Source organism: Oryzias latipes, chromosome 24, assembly GCF_053564925.1.
Source record: "Oryzias latipes strain Hd-rR chromosome 24, Olatipes_Hd-rR_3.1".
NCBI lineage: Eukaryota > Metazoa > Chordata > Actinopteri > Beloniformes > Adrianichthyidae > Oryzias > Oryzias latipes.
Window position 1 is genome coordinate 16,936,267 of NC_136260.1, and position 15,650 is coordinate 16,951,916.

The window sequence follows — 15,650 nt, forward strand, 5'->3', positions numbered from 1 at the left end:
CTTTTTTATTTTGTATTTATTAATCAGGGTGGAAAGTTGTTGTTTGGGCATCCCACTGTGTGTTACTGATCCTGTGAGTTTGTGTTGTGTTTCCACCTGCACTGATTAGTCATGAGTGCCAGTCTGAGAGCACTTCGCCTCAGATCCATCCTGGCACTTTACGCTAGTTTGTCATTTTCACGTCTGCATGCAGTCCTGGGATAAACCTGGATTTGTTTGGACAGCGAACCCGGTGCTCTCCACTCTTACCCTTTGACCACCGGTTGCTTCCAGGCTTGGCAGGATGTTCTGTCTCTACAGCGGTGCTCTCCGAGGAGGGTTTTCTAAATTTGGGACTATGAGTGGGGAGTGTTGGCGTCAGTTTGTTGAAAATTGCCCTGACTTTGATTTCTGTGGTGGAGCGGGAGACAAAACAAGACAGGAATGAAGAGATTGCAAATATTGATCTTACATCTTCAGCATATCAAATTTGAAAAGAGTTAGTTACATATTTTTTTGCAGAAAAAATACAGGAGAACTTCATCTGAAGAGGACAACAGAAAACTAGTTAAATGTTCGTGCGTGGAAAGCTTTGGAACAAATACAGTAGTATAAATAGAACTGTATGAGGGCCTACAGAGTCCCGGCTGGGTTTGTGCACAAACACACAGCTACCCTGAAATTGATTTGTTGCTTTTTTTAGTCATAATATGGTTAGTTTGAGCTCATTTTCCCTGCTAAGGCAAAAATAAAACCTACTTGGATGCAGTTAGAATAGTTAGTGATCTGTAAATCCTGCTGCTACAATTACCGGTACATCAATACAGGATTTTACTTCTGCTCTCCTTTGGATAAACAAACACCTTCAATATAGGAGTCCACAGCTTTTGTTTTTCCCCTCTCTTTGTATTTCATTTTAAAACACTTTGTTCTTACAATCTAATTTTTTGGATTGAAGTCAGGCAACTTTAGCATACTTCATGAGATCAGGAAGATACATTTTATTTTGAAGAAAAAAAAAGGTGAACACATTTTTTGTCTTTTGAAAAGTACTTGAATTGAATAATTATTGATGTCTAAATGCCAAAGTTGTATGAATTCAAAGTTTTCTACCTTGCACATTTTGGCTGGTGTGTCACGGAGTCTACTAGGCAGACGTTGAAACAAAATGGGGTTTCCTTAAAGAAAATTGTGGGGTTTTAATGGTTTTTTGCAGCATTTTTGTCATGATGGAGGACTACTTAGGACAATTATCTTAAAAATTGCATTTCCAATTATTTTTTTATTCAGATCATTGTGAATCAGGAGCAGATGAAAAAAATAGAGTTGGAAAAAGCTTTTAAGTGCAACGTAGGACTTAGAACGGCAATCCACAAGCTCCCTACCCCGCTCCATACTGATGTAGTCGACAAAATCCATGTGCGTCTTCATTTTCATTTAAGCTGGCATCTGGATCAAAACTGTACGGCTGGATAGCTCTGATAGTTTGCACCAATGGTCCCACCCACAACTTTTTAAATTTTGGCTTAAAACGACAATCATGAATAAAAGACCACTGGGAACGCTTTACATAGATCAAAGGATGATCAGAGTTGGCCATTAAAAGAAGAGCTGCGCTCCATTTTTTTCTCTTAAGGGTGTTTCTTGTACATATGTTTTTGCCTGTGCTTGTTTGCGTGTTTCCTGTCTAAACAGGTGGCGTAATCTCTCCTTCATGCTGCTTTTGAAGCTTAATCCTCCCATTGATCCTGCTCAGGTTACTGCACATTTCTCCTGGGATGCGAATGCCATCCTCCTCTCACTGCTTTGTCTTCTTCCCCCATTTGGTTGCATAGTTCTTAATTATCTGCTACATTTCTCCAAATCATTTTCAGTTTAATTTTCCCCCATTTGGTTGCATAGTTCTTAATTATCTGCTACATTTCTCCAAATCATTTTCAGTTTAATTTTCCTTGTCATTTATTTTGTTTGTAACTTTCATAATCTTCACAGGTTTTTCCTTTTTGTTTGCTAGAAGTTGTTTTCAGTTCTTCCTCTATTCCTATGGACTATACCCTAAAACCTTTAGCTGTTCCATAATAATTTGTTTTTTCTAAAAACGAAAATGCATCACTAAGCACGAGTTCTGTCAGTGGACACTTTTTTCTTAAAGAAATTGATCCAGTTTTGAGGAAATACACACCCTTAACCAAGAGGAGGAGGATGAGGGCTTAAATGATGATGATGATGATGATGACATAAAGTTAAATAGAAGTGATTGTGTTTAGAACTATTTATGTCAATTGCACAGCCAGCAAACACAAGAGGCTGATTTCATAACTACAATTCGGTATTATCCCTAATGGGTTTTGATCTGTCTGTCCCCAGTGTCCCTTCAGGATATCACGATGAGGAAGGCCTTCAGGAGCTCCACCATTCAGGACCAGCAGCTGTTTGAACGGACGTCTCTGCCCGTCCCGATGCAGGAGACCTTCCATACCTGCGAGCAGCCGCCCCCCCTCCACATCCTTACCCCGTACAGGTCTGAACACTGTTGCCGTGACGATTGCTACCTTCCCATTTATTTGAGAAACATTAATGCACATTTGCTGGACAATTCTTTGTTTACGCAAATGAACAGAAATGTCTTAAATGAGGTCTTTGACTTTACGCACTTGGAGTTTTGGAAGTCCGAAACACTGATTTTTGGGCTTCAATATATTCAGATTAAGCGCCAGTTGCCGATGCCGGTGTGTACGTAGCAACACTGCTATTAGTTAGCCGTGTTAGCGTATTTTACAATAACACCTAAATGACATCAGTAAGCACAACCAGAATGAACCCATATATAAGGCGCTCCGAATTACAAGACCCACTTTTGAGTTTTTAGAAATTTGAGGCTTTTAAGTGCGCCTTATATTGCGGAAAATATGGTAGTTAATTTGTTTGTCATCCGTATTTAAGCCCACCTTGGAGGAGCATGAGGCAATCTATGTTTTGTCGTTAGTTTAGCTTAATTTTTGAATTTTTCAAAGCACTTTTTACAGAAAGTTGTTTCGTTTTTATTGTCTACATTTCATAGATCCTACATCATTTAGTTTAATTTATTTTTATTATATTTTTTTATTTTAAAATATTATAAAAACAACAATAGATAAATGTATACACTCATTAGTCACTCAGTCATTAAAACAGTTTCTATTTGACAGAACCCAAAAACGACAAAGTAAATCTGTAGCTGAACCATTTACTTTATAGTTTTGTTGTGTTTGTGGAGCCAAACTCTATTCTTTGATTTGTCAGAGAAAGAATTAAGAGGCACCTTTTCTACTTTCTGCTTTGATATTTCAGTGGTTAATATGAGGCTCACAGTTTTATATAATCACTCAGAGCTGCAAACAATTAAAGTTTGAAACTACTAGATCTAAAAATTGGTTAAAGGAAGCAACAAACATCAATGTATGTAGTGCAGCATCACATGGTTGTAGTGGAAATTACCCCTTTGTGCAAAATATTATGCATAAACATTTTCTTGCTGATAGGAAAAAATGCACTTTTAAAATTGATGTGTGGTTTGCACAGTTTGTGTGTGCAGTGGCTTTCTTTTTATAAAGTATCTTTTTTAGCTGACTTGTTGCTTCAACATCAACCTCTTTTGAAGAACAGCCAGGTGAGCTATGCAATAGAGGGAGTCATCTGAGGAGGAATGATCCATTCCAAGCTCTGCTGATCTGGACTTCCTGTCCTTTCGTGACCTTCTAGATTTGTTGCATTCCTGCTTTGCTTCATTCTTACTTCAGCCTCTTTTCAGCATTTTATCTGGTCACAACAAAAAACATGTAACAGGCAGATGCATGTTTTTTTTAAATTAAAAAAACAAATTGTATGTATACTTTAAACACACATAAGACCTTTGTATTTTGTGGCTTTTTAGAAAGCCATGTTTGAAATCAATCAATTTTTCATTACGATGCTAAAATAGTTCTTTGAACTCAAAGAAATTTCTGTCCTTTTTTCCCCTAAATATCCAACACAATTTCAATGTCCAATCCTTCCTCACCCACAGCAGATCTTCCAACATTAAATGAATGATTGCGATTATTCTTTTGATTAATAATTCAAATCCTGGCCTGCATTTTGATCCTTTTTGATTCATTCTCAATCTCTCATTCTGCCTCCTCCTCCTTCACTCCTACTGTTTCACCCCCCTTCTCTGACATCGAGATGTTCCTTATTAAGTCTTCCACAGTTTTTTTCCTCAGATTTACCCATAAAACCACTTGTTTTTGTTGCTCTTTCATTACACACGCACACTTAATTTATAAGCATAGAAAAGTTTAGTGATTTACCCAAATTCCTACCCTGTAGTGGCTCCAACCTGCACGCTCCAGTAGCTGTTTTTGCCTGTTTTCCTCAGTGTTGAATTCTGTTTTCCTCTCTTTGTGGTGTTGCATGTCATTATACCTTCTTTCTTTTCAAAGCTGTGCCTTCTCATCTTCCATGCACTTTTTTTGGGTGCCACAGCCAAATAATTGCGTCCCCGTACATGGTCGACACTGGATGGAGGCACACTTTACAGTCAGGACCCTTATTAGAGATGGGGAGTTGAGATGGGGAGTTCTCCATCGGTGAGCACTTCCAACTGAAGCTCCTGCAGGGATGAGAAAAAAAAAAAAGGCAAGCAGAGTTGAGATGGCGGATAACTCAATCGCTTTTATTCTTCTAGACATTTGTGATTTCTTTAGGGAAATTAGAATAAAACAGCATTTTAACTGTTCATATAGTAAATCCTAAAGATCCTCTAAGGAGACAAAAAGGATTTTATACTGATTTTCTACTTTTTCCCCACTAACACTATTATTATCAGTCTATCTTTATATGATAGACTCGGTTAAACAGTGAAAGACCAAATAATCCCCCAAAAGACTTTAAAAAAGGTATAAATTTAATCGCATTTTAATAACGACAACAAGCATTTGACCTTCAAACTTGAAATTTGCTGGATTAACCCTAGCTGACAATGACAGCAGTTTCTGACCATCATCCAGTAGCTTTGTACACATCTCAAAGGGTTTCTTGTCATTACAGAAACTCTCCCAAACAATTAGGGTTAATGTTGTAGTTTGCCATCTCAAACTCTGAGTTCCATCCAAAAGTTTGCCATGGGATTGAAGACGTGGAGACTACATAGGGCACTGCAGGCCCCAAATCTGCTTCATTTGAAGTGCTGTGTTTTGGGTTTTATATAATCAATCAATTGAAATCTGATCACTTATTAAAAATATAATTGAATGGAACTATATGCAAACATCTGCTTATAAAGCAATGTCTAGTTTTTAATTTTAAAGATAAAAGATTTTCTTTTAGTTTTGTACGTAAGAACATGTTTTTTTTAAGTTCTGCTTTTAGTTATTTTAAGTCATTCATTATGAGAAAACAAACAAAGTTTACTTCAGAAAGGAAATTTTACAAATGTAATGCAATTAAGTTGTAAACTTGTGATTTGAAATCAAACGCTTTCAGCATTTTGGCAGTGATACCCAGCCCCACTTAGTTCATAGCTGTAATCCCCATTCATACTTTTGACCGTTTTCCTGTTTCCTTTATCAAAAATCCAAGTGCTAGAGAGTCCGCCCTAAAACTGGGAGATTGTAGGTTTGAATCCACATTTGGGGCACACGCTCATATAAAGTGGGACGATGAATAAATTATACAAACTCAGGTGTGTGGCTCTAATGAGACTTTAACATGTTCCTTTAACTCCAAACACAGCGAACTGAACTGATGTAGGCAAGCTGGATGGACATCTTCATCCACCTCTTCTTTGAATCATTCAGATGTTCAAATGCTAACTGTAGACAAACCTGGACTTATGATTTATTTTTTTATTGCAAGATCGATAGGATTCCAGTTCAGATCTTAAGGTATTACCAATTGCTTTCATGGTGATTATGGTCATAAGATCATTGAGGGGAATCGTCATGTATGTGGAGAGATCCTGCATTGAGCCACAGACTAACAGAGACAGATAGTTCTTTTGTTTCCTCACTTAGTGACTAACAAGACCAGCAGTTTTTCAGTTTATCACCTAGCAGCTTGCAGGTTGGGTTGGAACCCATTCTAGTCCTGTGTAGCTCTACAATCTAATCCACAGCAACCTTTGGTCTGGTCTTTGTCCTATAGCTTAGTAAAAAGAGTTAGGAATCTGATTGATTTGTGTCATTTATACAGGTAAAATGATTAAAACGGTTATTTTCATCACAAATGTATGTTTATTAATTTACCGGTAGTCAAATGCATTTCTATTTTCCGGATTTCTGGTTATTTTTCGCTCTCTCTTTTTAGGCTCGGTTTATGCTTCGTAGAGATTTGTAATCGCTCGGGTCACGAGATGATAACATCATCAGCGATTGGAATTTTTTGTATTTTTCAGTACAATCGCGTCATACTGTGCATTGCATTCTAAATACAAGAGGGTTTAGACGTTTTATAGATGCTTCATGAAGTATAAATCTGGCAAAAAACAAATATAGTGTTAAATGTAAGCAAACCTTTTCAAACACTGGCCATTACTTTTGTTATTTATCTCCTGTATCTCTATTGTAACCTCTTTGACCAAAAACCAGAACCAAACAATCCTTTTTTTTTTATCTGCAGGGATGATGGGAAGGAATGCCTCAAGTTTTACACAAATCCATCGTATTTCTTTGATCTGTGGAGGGAAAAGATGCTGCAGGACACAGAGGACAAGAGGAAGGAGAGGCGGAAACAGAAGGTAGGTGTCTATGTTTTCCTCTCTATTAAGACTTTTTTGTTTCATTTGTGGTGAACATCTGGATTTGTGGAAGCTGTTTTTCCTCAGATACAAACTGAGGTGTGAATGAACAGACAGATCCACAGGCTTGACTTTGTACCACGTTGCCTTTTGCATGTATTAGTCACCGCTCTTCCTTCACTCAACCCTCTCGGTTTTTACTCATGTGATCATTAAATCTAATTAATGAGAGCATCTGCTCCTCACCGCCCCACACTGAGCTTCTTCTCTCCTCCTCTGCACACATGCATGAAGACACAGAACAATATGTACTTTTTTTATCTCCCCTCACAGTGAAACAAGGGGGCTTCTTGACATAGATTGAAAAATTGTTCATAAATTACAGTAGCCCCCCCCCCCACCTCTACTTGATTCTGAGGATTTTCCCACCCTCAGCACCAGCGGCTCTGATCAGCACCAGCTTGCGTTTTCCTGCGTGGGAAGCAGCTACACCTCCTGGCAGTCAATCACAGCTTATTACAGTCACGGCAGCCCGGAATAAAAAGAGTTATTTTCCATCGAAGGCCCGTTCAAACTAAGACGATATAATTTGTTGCTTATGAAGTTCATAATGATGTAGAAATGTCAAAGAAAGGACAGGGAAGTTTGGATGAAAGTCGGAGTAAAAGGCATCACTGATAGGTACTGATCTACCTCATTTGTGTCCGTACATTGAAGTCATTTGTTGGAGAGCTCATTTTCCCCAGAGGTTGCTGCGGCCACTCCCGTTCGTAGTCAATGCTCATTCCACTGATTTTCTTCTAATTACAGCCGCGGGTGGGCTCAGCTCGTAAAGCTTCTTCATTTCCCCCCTCATCAAATCCAGAGACCCCATGGAAGTGCCCAACAGGCGTTCACAAGGGCAGCAGGATAGACGAGGGATTACTCAAACTTATTTTTTTGTTGGGGGATAAACGGTGCGAGTTAAGTTCAGTGTGCACATGTGTCTTTGAGAAATACTTAAAGAAAAAATTGAGGTATACATTTATAAAGCATTAATTCACCACCAAAGGTGTACAAAGTAACTACAGATGATATGAACGTAGTCATTAAGATCCAGCTCAGTTCAGATCAGTCAAAAATGCTAAATGATTTTATCTGTAATCTGATGATGGTCTGTGAAAGTGACAAGCAGATTGTAAGGAATCGTTCTCTGCATCATTCCTCGTGCTGAGCATGAAAATGACGTATGGAGCAGAACCAGCACAACCAGAGTCAAAAAGCACATAGCAAAACCAGAAACACAGCAACACGTGTTATGAGACAAAAGGGGGACTTGGTGGTAGAAGCTGCAGCGATGACTCATACACTAATGAATGAGTAGAGGAAGGAGGGACAGGGAAGCAGGTGAGGAAAACACTTCCTTATCCTAGATCAGGGGTCTGCAACCTGAACCTCCAGAGCTAAAAGCACCTTTTTAATTCTCTCTTGTGGCTCTTTGGCCCTTTAAGAAAAACGCAACCGTTTTAAAAAAATATCACATTTTTAGTTTTGGTTTATTTGTTTTGGTGAATTAATTTTAGTCATTTATATTTAGATTTTTATCAACTGCGCAAAGTGATAGTAAAATGTTTAATCTGCTGTCAGAAAGGTCTATTATTAGAATCATTTAAAGCTCATTTTCTGATCTTCTGCTGCACATCAGTGGTCCTCGGGTGGTCCTCTGGTAGCTCAGATGGGATTTTACAAGGCTGTTATGTTTATTTTTGATAGAAAATGGAGAAAAATGATAAAGATGCACCAAAGTCCATAGTGATAGAAAATGTTCGACTTTATAGTATTTTTTAATTAAAGTACATTTCCTGGAGCAGGAACATTTTATTTACTATACGGGGCGCTTTATTTTGAAAGGAACTAGTATGTGCTGATGCCAAAAGTAAAAGAAAATATAATAGCTATAAATAGAAAAAGATCATTCTTTTATAATTCAATTATTGTAAATGTTCAAAAGGTTAATTTTATAGGTGAACGGCGAAGTGGGACTCAGCGGCTCTTGCTGGGTTTTGGTTGCAGAAGGCTGTCCTACGTTAACTCCATCAGTCCAAGTAGCACAAGTCAAAGAGGATCCCTCAGCTCGACTTTCACTTCAATTTGACCAGAAAGCCAAGTCTTGCCTTAAAGACAGAGGCCGTGTCTGCCTCTTGAACTGAAGTAAGAGAAGAGCCTGATAGCAGCACACAAAAGGGTAACTTTAAAGTGAAAGCTGTAAATTCTTATGCTTTGCTCCTTGGGTGACTTTAATGTTCTCAGGTCTCATGATCAGTTTGCCTCGCTGAGTGCATGTGTGCCTTTTACAATGTGTGTTCTCTGTTCCCTCATCTTTTTGTTTTCACCTTCAGACTTAAACTTTTATTTTGAAATCTTTTTTCACACACTTAGCATGAATGAACACAAAAACGCACAATTCAAACCTGATATAATATACTTTTTTGAGAGGGCATTTTATGTTGAAACGGATTGTCTATGCTTACTTTAATTCCTTCTTTCAATATTGTCTATCTTTCTGTTTTGCCCTATTTCCTCTTCTTATTGATGCATTTTGGTGGCCAAAAAATTGATTAAATGACCAATCAAAGGCAGCTTTTTCTGATTTGTCTGATTTATAACAAATGAAGCAAAAGAGGAAGCAGACATTTAAGGAAAATCCTATAAAATTATTTTTAATTAAATCCTATAGAGATAGACATGCTGTAAAAGAAAACCTCTAATGAATTTTAGAATTTTACCATTTCAAAACATTTTGCCTGATTCCAGCCATTTTTTGTACCGTTGCTCTAACGTCAAATTTAACTCGCCGTTCCTGAAAAATGCTGTCAGAAACCGATGATAAACGAGACGCTGCGGACAGAAGAGCAAAGAAAGCTGCAAGGTTCTAATCTTGTTAGCTCCTGCATTAGCCCCGGCCTCTGGGGATGAGCTGTAGACTACAGTATGTGCTGAGCCAGTCGCAGAAAGAAAAGGAAGAGAAGAAATCCCAGAGATGGAGCGGAGAGCGGATGAAGAAGAAAATCTTGCTGCCTCTTTGTTTCAAGCGGTCTATCTGAGTTCCTTCTTGAGAGTCTTTTAGGCTTTTTGGTTTTTAGTCTTGAAACAGAAATGTTACCAATTAGTTTTTCAAAATATGCCTCATTTTTCATTACATGTAAACTTTCTTTAAACCTCAAATCAAAAGCAATATTTATCTAATTGCTAAATCATTTTGCAATTTACATTAAAAATGTGAAAATTTACCACATTTATTTTAATTATGGTTTTCAATTTCTCTGTGAAAAACCTGATATTAACAAAAAACATTTTTTTTTCATACTGATGCTATTTTATCCGTACTCATGATATTTGTCCCCTACTGTGTAGTTCCTCAGGTACAAAAAGTCATTTTTGTCATTTTAAACCCCTATCTACAAATAGAAATGTGAAATGTTTTTTTCATATTGAAAAGTTTTAAATGTTGAGCCATAATAAATAGCTTTTAATGGTACAAGAATAAGAAAATAAAAACATAAGAGAACAAAAAACGTATTTGCATTTTAATAATATTTAACTAGACAACTTACCCCCTTCCTCATATAACCTCATAATAGGGTGAGGGGGTGGGGGGCTTAGCCTGCGATGAGCCTTGGGGGGGGGGGTTTACTAGGCAGTGACCCCCCTCCTGTGGTTGCCGTATGGAGTGGGCCCCCCCTCTTTCGGTTTTATTTGCACCTTAGACATGTAGGGCCCTTGGTAGGGGGGGTGCTTGGACATCACTGCCAGCAAGCAGCGGATGTCCTCCTAGCACCCTACCCGCCAATTTTAACCGCACCTTAGACATTTAGGGCCCCTTGGTGGGGAGGGTGAGGGGACGTCACTGTGAGTAATCAGGAGACGTCCCCTTAGTGCCCTACCCGCCAATTTTAACCGCACCCCCCTTAGTACACACACCCCTCCCCCCTCAATATATACATCCCAACATAAACACACACACATGCACACACACACTCTCTCAAACACACATACACGCACACACATTTTGCAAGGAAGGTGGGACCTAGGACCATCTGTCCCCTGCCTCTTCCCTGGTGGGGGGTACGGGCCCCTTTGCAACGGCGGCTGTGTCCCCGGGGTGCTGGCTTCCTGGGCCCGGCGGTGCTCTCTCCGCGCGGTGGGGGGGTTCACATTACATCTGAGCCGGGGGTGTTCGTGTCCCTGGGGGGTGGGTTCTGGTCCTTGCTCCTGAGTGCTGGGCCCCGCCAAATTTCCAACTGTGGCCGAGCCTGGTCGGGCCATATTTACAACACCCCTTGTGGGCCCTCTTTTTTCCCCGGGGTTCCCCCCTCCTGGGCGGGGGCGGCGGGCCCCTGCCTCGCTCCTCCCTGGACCAACCGTTGGCCGGGCGGATGGCTGCCTGGAGTGCGGAGTGGGTCTCCCTTGGGGGGTCCTGGCCCGTACCTGGGGTTGGGGCGGGGGGATGCCCGGAACTCCTGGGTGGTGGTGGGGTGCTCGTCTGGGGCTGTGGGCGTCCTTCTCCGGTGGGGCCCTGCGTTGGGTTCTCCCGGCGCGGCGGGGGGGCTGCTCTCCTGGTTGGGCTGGGGCGGCGCCCTCTTTCCCTCCGTGCCTCCCTGCTCTCTGGCTCTGGGGGCCTTGCGGCGGCCCTGCTGGCCCTGGCCTGGGTGGCGGGCTTGGTCGCCCGGGCGGCGGTTGTTCCCTGCCGGTTCCCGTGTGGTGTTGGGGGGAATCCGGCTGCCGCTGCTGGTGCGGTGGGGGTCTTGGGGTGGGGATGGCTGGGCACTCTCCCTCCTTCTTTTCACGTTCCACCATCCATTTTAGAAGAACATAAACACTCACCTGAGCACAGGTGTCAGCTCAACAGACTGAATGACTGAAATATTTCACACTAGTTGGTTTTAAGGCATAAGTATGCGTGTGAACACTATCTGTTTTGTGTACATGTCGACAGGTGGACATTTTTGCAACTAACAGGTGTGTTTATAACATTTGAGTGTGTGTGTGGACAGGCTCCGCCCTTTTTTTTTGTTTTTTTTTTACATTTGAACCTTACCATAATGAGTAACAACCAGTAAACTTGTTGCTTTATGCTGCTTCATGGTCTTATCCCCCTTCCCCTCCTATTATCACCCCCTACCCCCCCTCTCTCTAACGTCCCTCTTTCTTCTTCCCTTCTTTCCTTTTCCGTCCGGTCCAACACCAAAGATTTTCAGACATGTTTGAAATTAATAAAGTTTGGCCTCAATTACAAAAGGGGTTTATTCAGACATACCTTTGGTTTGTCTGAAGATTAATAACCCCTCTTGTTAAAGTAAAATATGTCCAACCCAAGAGGCCCTCAGCTCTCATCTGTCTGCCTAGCTGTTGGACAGGACAAGTTAAAAAAAAAAAAAAAAAAAAAAAAAAAAAAAAAATATTTAACTAGACAATCTTTAGAGTAGAGAACAACTTTCTGAATAATGTTTCAATAATTTTATATGAAAAACTGTTATTGTCTTTAAGATAAGTAATAATTTTGTTTTGTTTCAATTTATAAAATACAAATATTACATTTGTAATTTTAAGACTTTTACAATTAAGTTAACTAGTATGTATGTATATGTATATATATATATATATATATATATATATATATATATATATATATATATATATATATATGCTATATAGGCATATATTATTTTTCAACCATTTTACATGTGATTACGTGTTTACATGTGATAATATAATAGTTTCTTTCCAACAGTTAAAGAACCACTCCAATAAAAATTGTGTTTTTAACATGTTCTTGTGGCATCTTTCTGATGATAAAAGGGCATATCTAAGGAAAGTTAAGCCTAAAATTGCATTTTTGAGTATATCTTTATTCAAATCGTTGTCCAGCAGGAGCAGACGTAAAAATTACATTTGACAAAGAGCTTATTTGTGACGTAGAAAATAGGCTCCACTGGGAACCACTGGGAACCCTTTAATAAAAGATCAAAAGATGATCAGAGTGAATGAAGAAGAAAAAAACAAATTCTACTAATTTTTGGCAAACATAAATGCAAAGGTTTTCAGAGCAGCTGTCATCATGGATGGCGACCTCTTAAATAAAGACAATCTGGTCAAACTTCCGTGGATTTGAATGCATAGATTTAGTTTATGTAAATGTGATGGTTAATAACTCCAGGTTTTGTAGCTCTTACAGACGTATAGTAACGGTATCACTCATGTTGGAGCTGTTTTTGCTGTTTAATGAGCCCAGCTTGAGCTGCAGGCGTGTTTTCAGTTTTGTCCTGACATTAGTGTCTAAAGCTGGAGGGGGATAAATAATGTTTTAAAAAAGTCTCCCTTGTTGTCAGGATCTCTTTTTTTGTCTTCTCTTTCCTGCCAAGCTTCGCTTTCTGTTCTTTTCTGAATCCTTGTCTTTATCTAACCTTGTGCAGCTGGAAATGCCTTATCTTGTGTGTCCCAAGAGCCTTAAAAGAGCCCTCTCTGAAACCCCTTCTCCTTTCTTTCCTACCCCAGAGGTAAGAGCTAGAATCCCCCCCCCCCCCCCCCCTTTTCAGTTGGAGCGTCTGCTCCCGGAGCAGCGGCTTGCAGCCCTCACTCTCTCCTCGCCATTCCCGTCTCCTCTGGGCAAACGAACCGCCCACCTCCAGCCCGTTACTAACAACCACCCCAGCACACCTACATCCTAGTTCTAAATCGGGGATGACGCTCACCAGCCCTTGACATTGATTACTGCTTTCATGAGTAATCCGACTGTTGGCCGTAAACATATGTCAGGGTCGACAGGTCCAACATTTTACTTAAAAACACCATGCAGTTCGAATTGTTTTGCCCAGAAAAGCTCAAATGTTCTGATTCCACAGGAACTTACCAAAAAAAATAAATAAACTGAAACAAAGGATTCTGGGAAAGTATGGCAACATCATTTCCACTTCTAACTGCAGTTCTAATTCAACATTTCAACTAACATTTCACCACATTTTTAATGTATTTTCCTTGGAATGCTGTAACACGAGATGCATGATTTTTCCTGATTTAAACCCAAACTCAAAGGAGCATGTCAGCACAAACACTCATAGAGCCAATAAATATCTGTTTATTGTAAAAATGATTTATGAAGGAAGCACAAGTCTCTGATGTTGCATTCTTAGAAACATTTACTCACTTTAAACTCTCTTCTATTAAGTGTTGCAATGAACTCACAGGGAAATGAAAAACAAAAAATAAACGTAGTTCCGTCAGCAGCGCCTTTATGCAAACATCAGCGTGCACGGACCAAAGGGGCAAAACATGTACGCACATGAACTCACACTTCCTCCGTTGTTTGCCCTTTTTCCTTTAAATAGTAGGTTTAAGGCTCATCCGCAAACTTAAAACATGGCAGACAGGTGTCTTATAGTACCTCCGTTTAATGTCAGGGAGACATAGAGCAACACACTGAAGCCCGGTTTAAAGGGCTTTAAATCTACTCCTATAAATGTAATCATATGTGGCAGTTAAAAGTTAGAGCACAGCTAATTTGTTTAATCTGCTTAGACTCAACCGACTTTGGAGGAGTCGGATGAAAAATGCTCCCTGCGAATTAGCAATAGCTTTTACTCCTTTAAGCGTGCTCACATGCAAAGGACAGCAGGGATGGACCAAAGCAGAAGACATGTGGGAGGTGTTTTCTTTTTTAATCTGCAGAGATTAAGTACTCATGGAATAAAGACATTTTTATGTTTGAGACACTTTGTAGCCTGTTTTTAGTTGTAGAATGCAGTTTTTCTGTCAATATTCAACATTTTAAGTCGATTAACTAGATGAGAAGTCAGATTTTTAGTACCTGCATTGATTTAGGCGTTAAAAGTTATTCAAATCTTTTTATGCACATTTTTAGGGGATCAGTACGGTGGCCATTAAGTGTAAATCACACCAAGAAAGCACTCAATGCAACAATGTATTAAAGATCACGGCTATTAAAAAAGCAAAACAAATAATAAGAAAACATTAAATTTTAGAAATTGAAACAAAAATGTAGAAACCAAAACTCAATTCCAAAATAGTGAAAAAAAATCAAAATCAAATAACAGAACAGTAGAAATTTCCAAAAATTAAAAATTAAATGCAAAAAAACACAGTAAGACACCGGAAAAGGCAGGAATTATGGGACGATTTGCACTTCAGCAAAGATACTCAATAAATAATAATAAATCTACCCAAATAAATGTTAATACTGCAAAAATGACAAAAAACAAACATCCATCCTAGGTATACATCTAGTGGCATTTCAGTTTGATAACTTATAAAAAATGAAGGTTTCTTTTAACTTTTATTTATTTTATTGTAATTCATTTTTTAAATGTTGGTGCTTGTAAAGTTGAACTAATCTGTTTTTGTTTTAAACCTTTAGCCTTTTCAACAAATATAGCAAATTTTATTGAAATGTTTCATTCTTAATGATTTTGCCCGTGTGCATATACAGAATACTGAGGAGGGTCATGTGATCAGAGAGTATTTATGTGTTAACGTGTTGGGTCTCAAATGTAAAATGCTGTCATCAAATGTATTTACCAGCGCACGTGTGTGTGTGTGTTTGTGTGTGTGTGTGTCTTCAGCCTTTTTTCTGGCTTGTCCTGTCATTCCAGCGAGCTCTCCCTCTTTCCATTGCTTTCTCTGCTGTTTGTGCACTGTTGTGTGTTTGTGTGTGTGCGTGCGGCGCTGTGTTTGTGAACCTGCATTGTGACGTCCTGGAGGCTGCCGTTTTCTGTCGAACAGCGTTTTCTTTCCCTCTCTTGTTCTCACCGCCCCCGCAGTATTGTTCCTGTTGACTGGCAGCTGCTCTGCTCACTGCTGGACCTTTTTTATTTTTTTATTTTTTATGGCCCCCCCACACGCCATCCCCTCATCCCTGGTGCTT

At 39.5% G+C, this 15,650-nt stretch overlaps 1 protein-coding gene across 3 annotated transcripts in view; it reads left to right on the forward strand.

Annotated features, from left to right (window-relative positions):
• Positions 1–15,650, forward strand: part of wasf1 (WASP family member 1) — a 56,565-nt gene that overhangs the window by 33,981 nt on the left and 6,934 nt on the right. For 2 of the 3 annotated variants that reach the window (XM_004083490.5, XM_011491620.4), the window contains exons 4-5: positions 2,347–2,500; positions 6,616–6,733. In XM_004083490.5, coding sequence (XP_004083538.1) covers positions 2,347–2,500; positions 6,616–6,733 — 272 coding nt within the window. Of the gene's footprint in view, positions 1–2,346; positions 2,501–6,615; positions 6,734–13,185; positions 13,270–15,650 lie in introns of all 3 variants that reach the window. The other variant, XM_020714907.3, reaches the window with a different exon arrangement.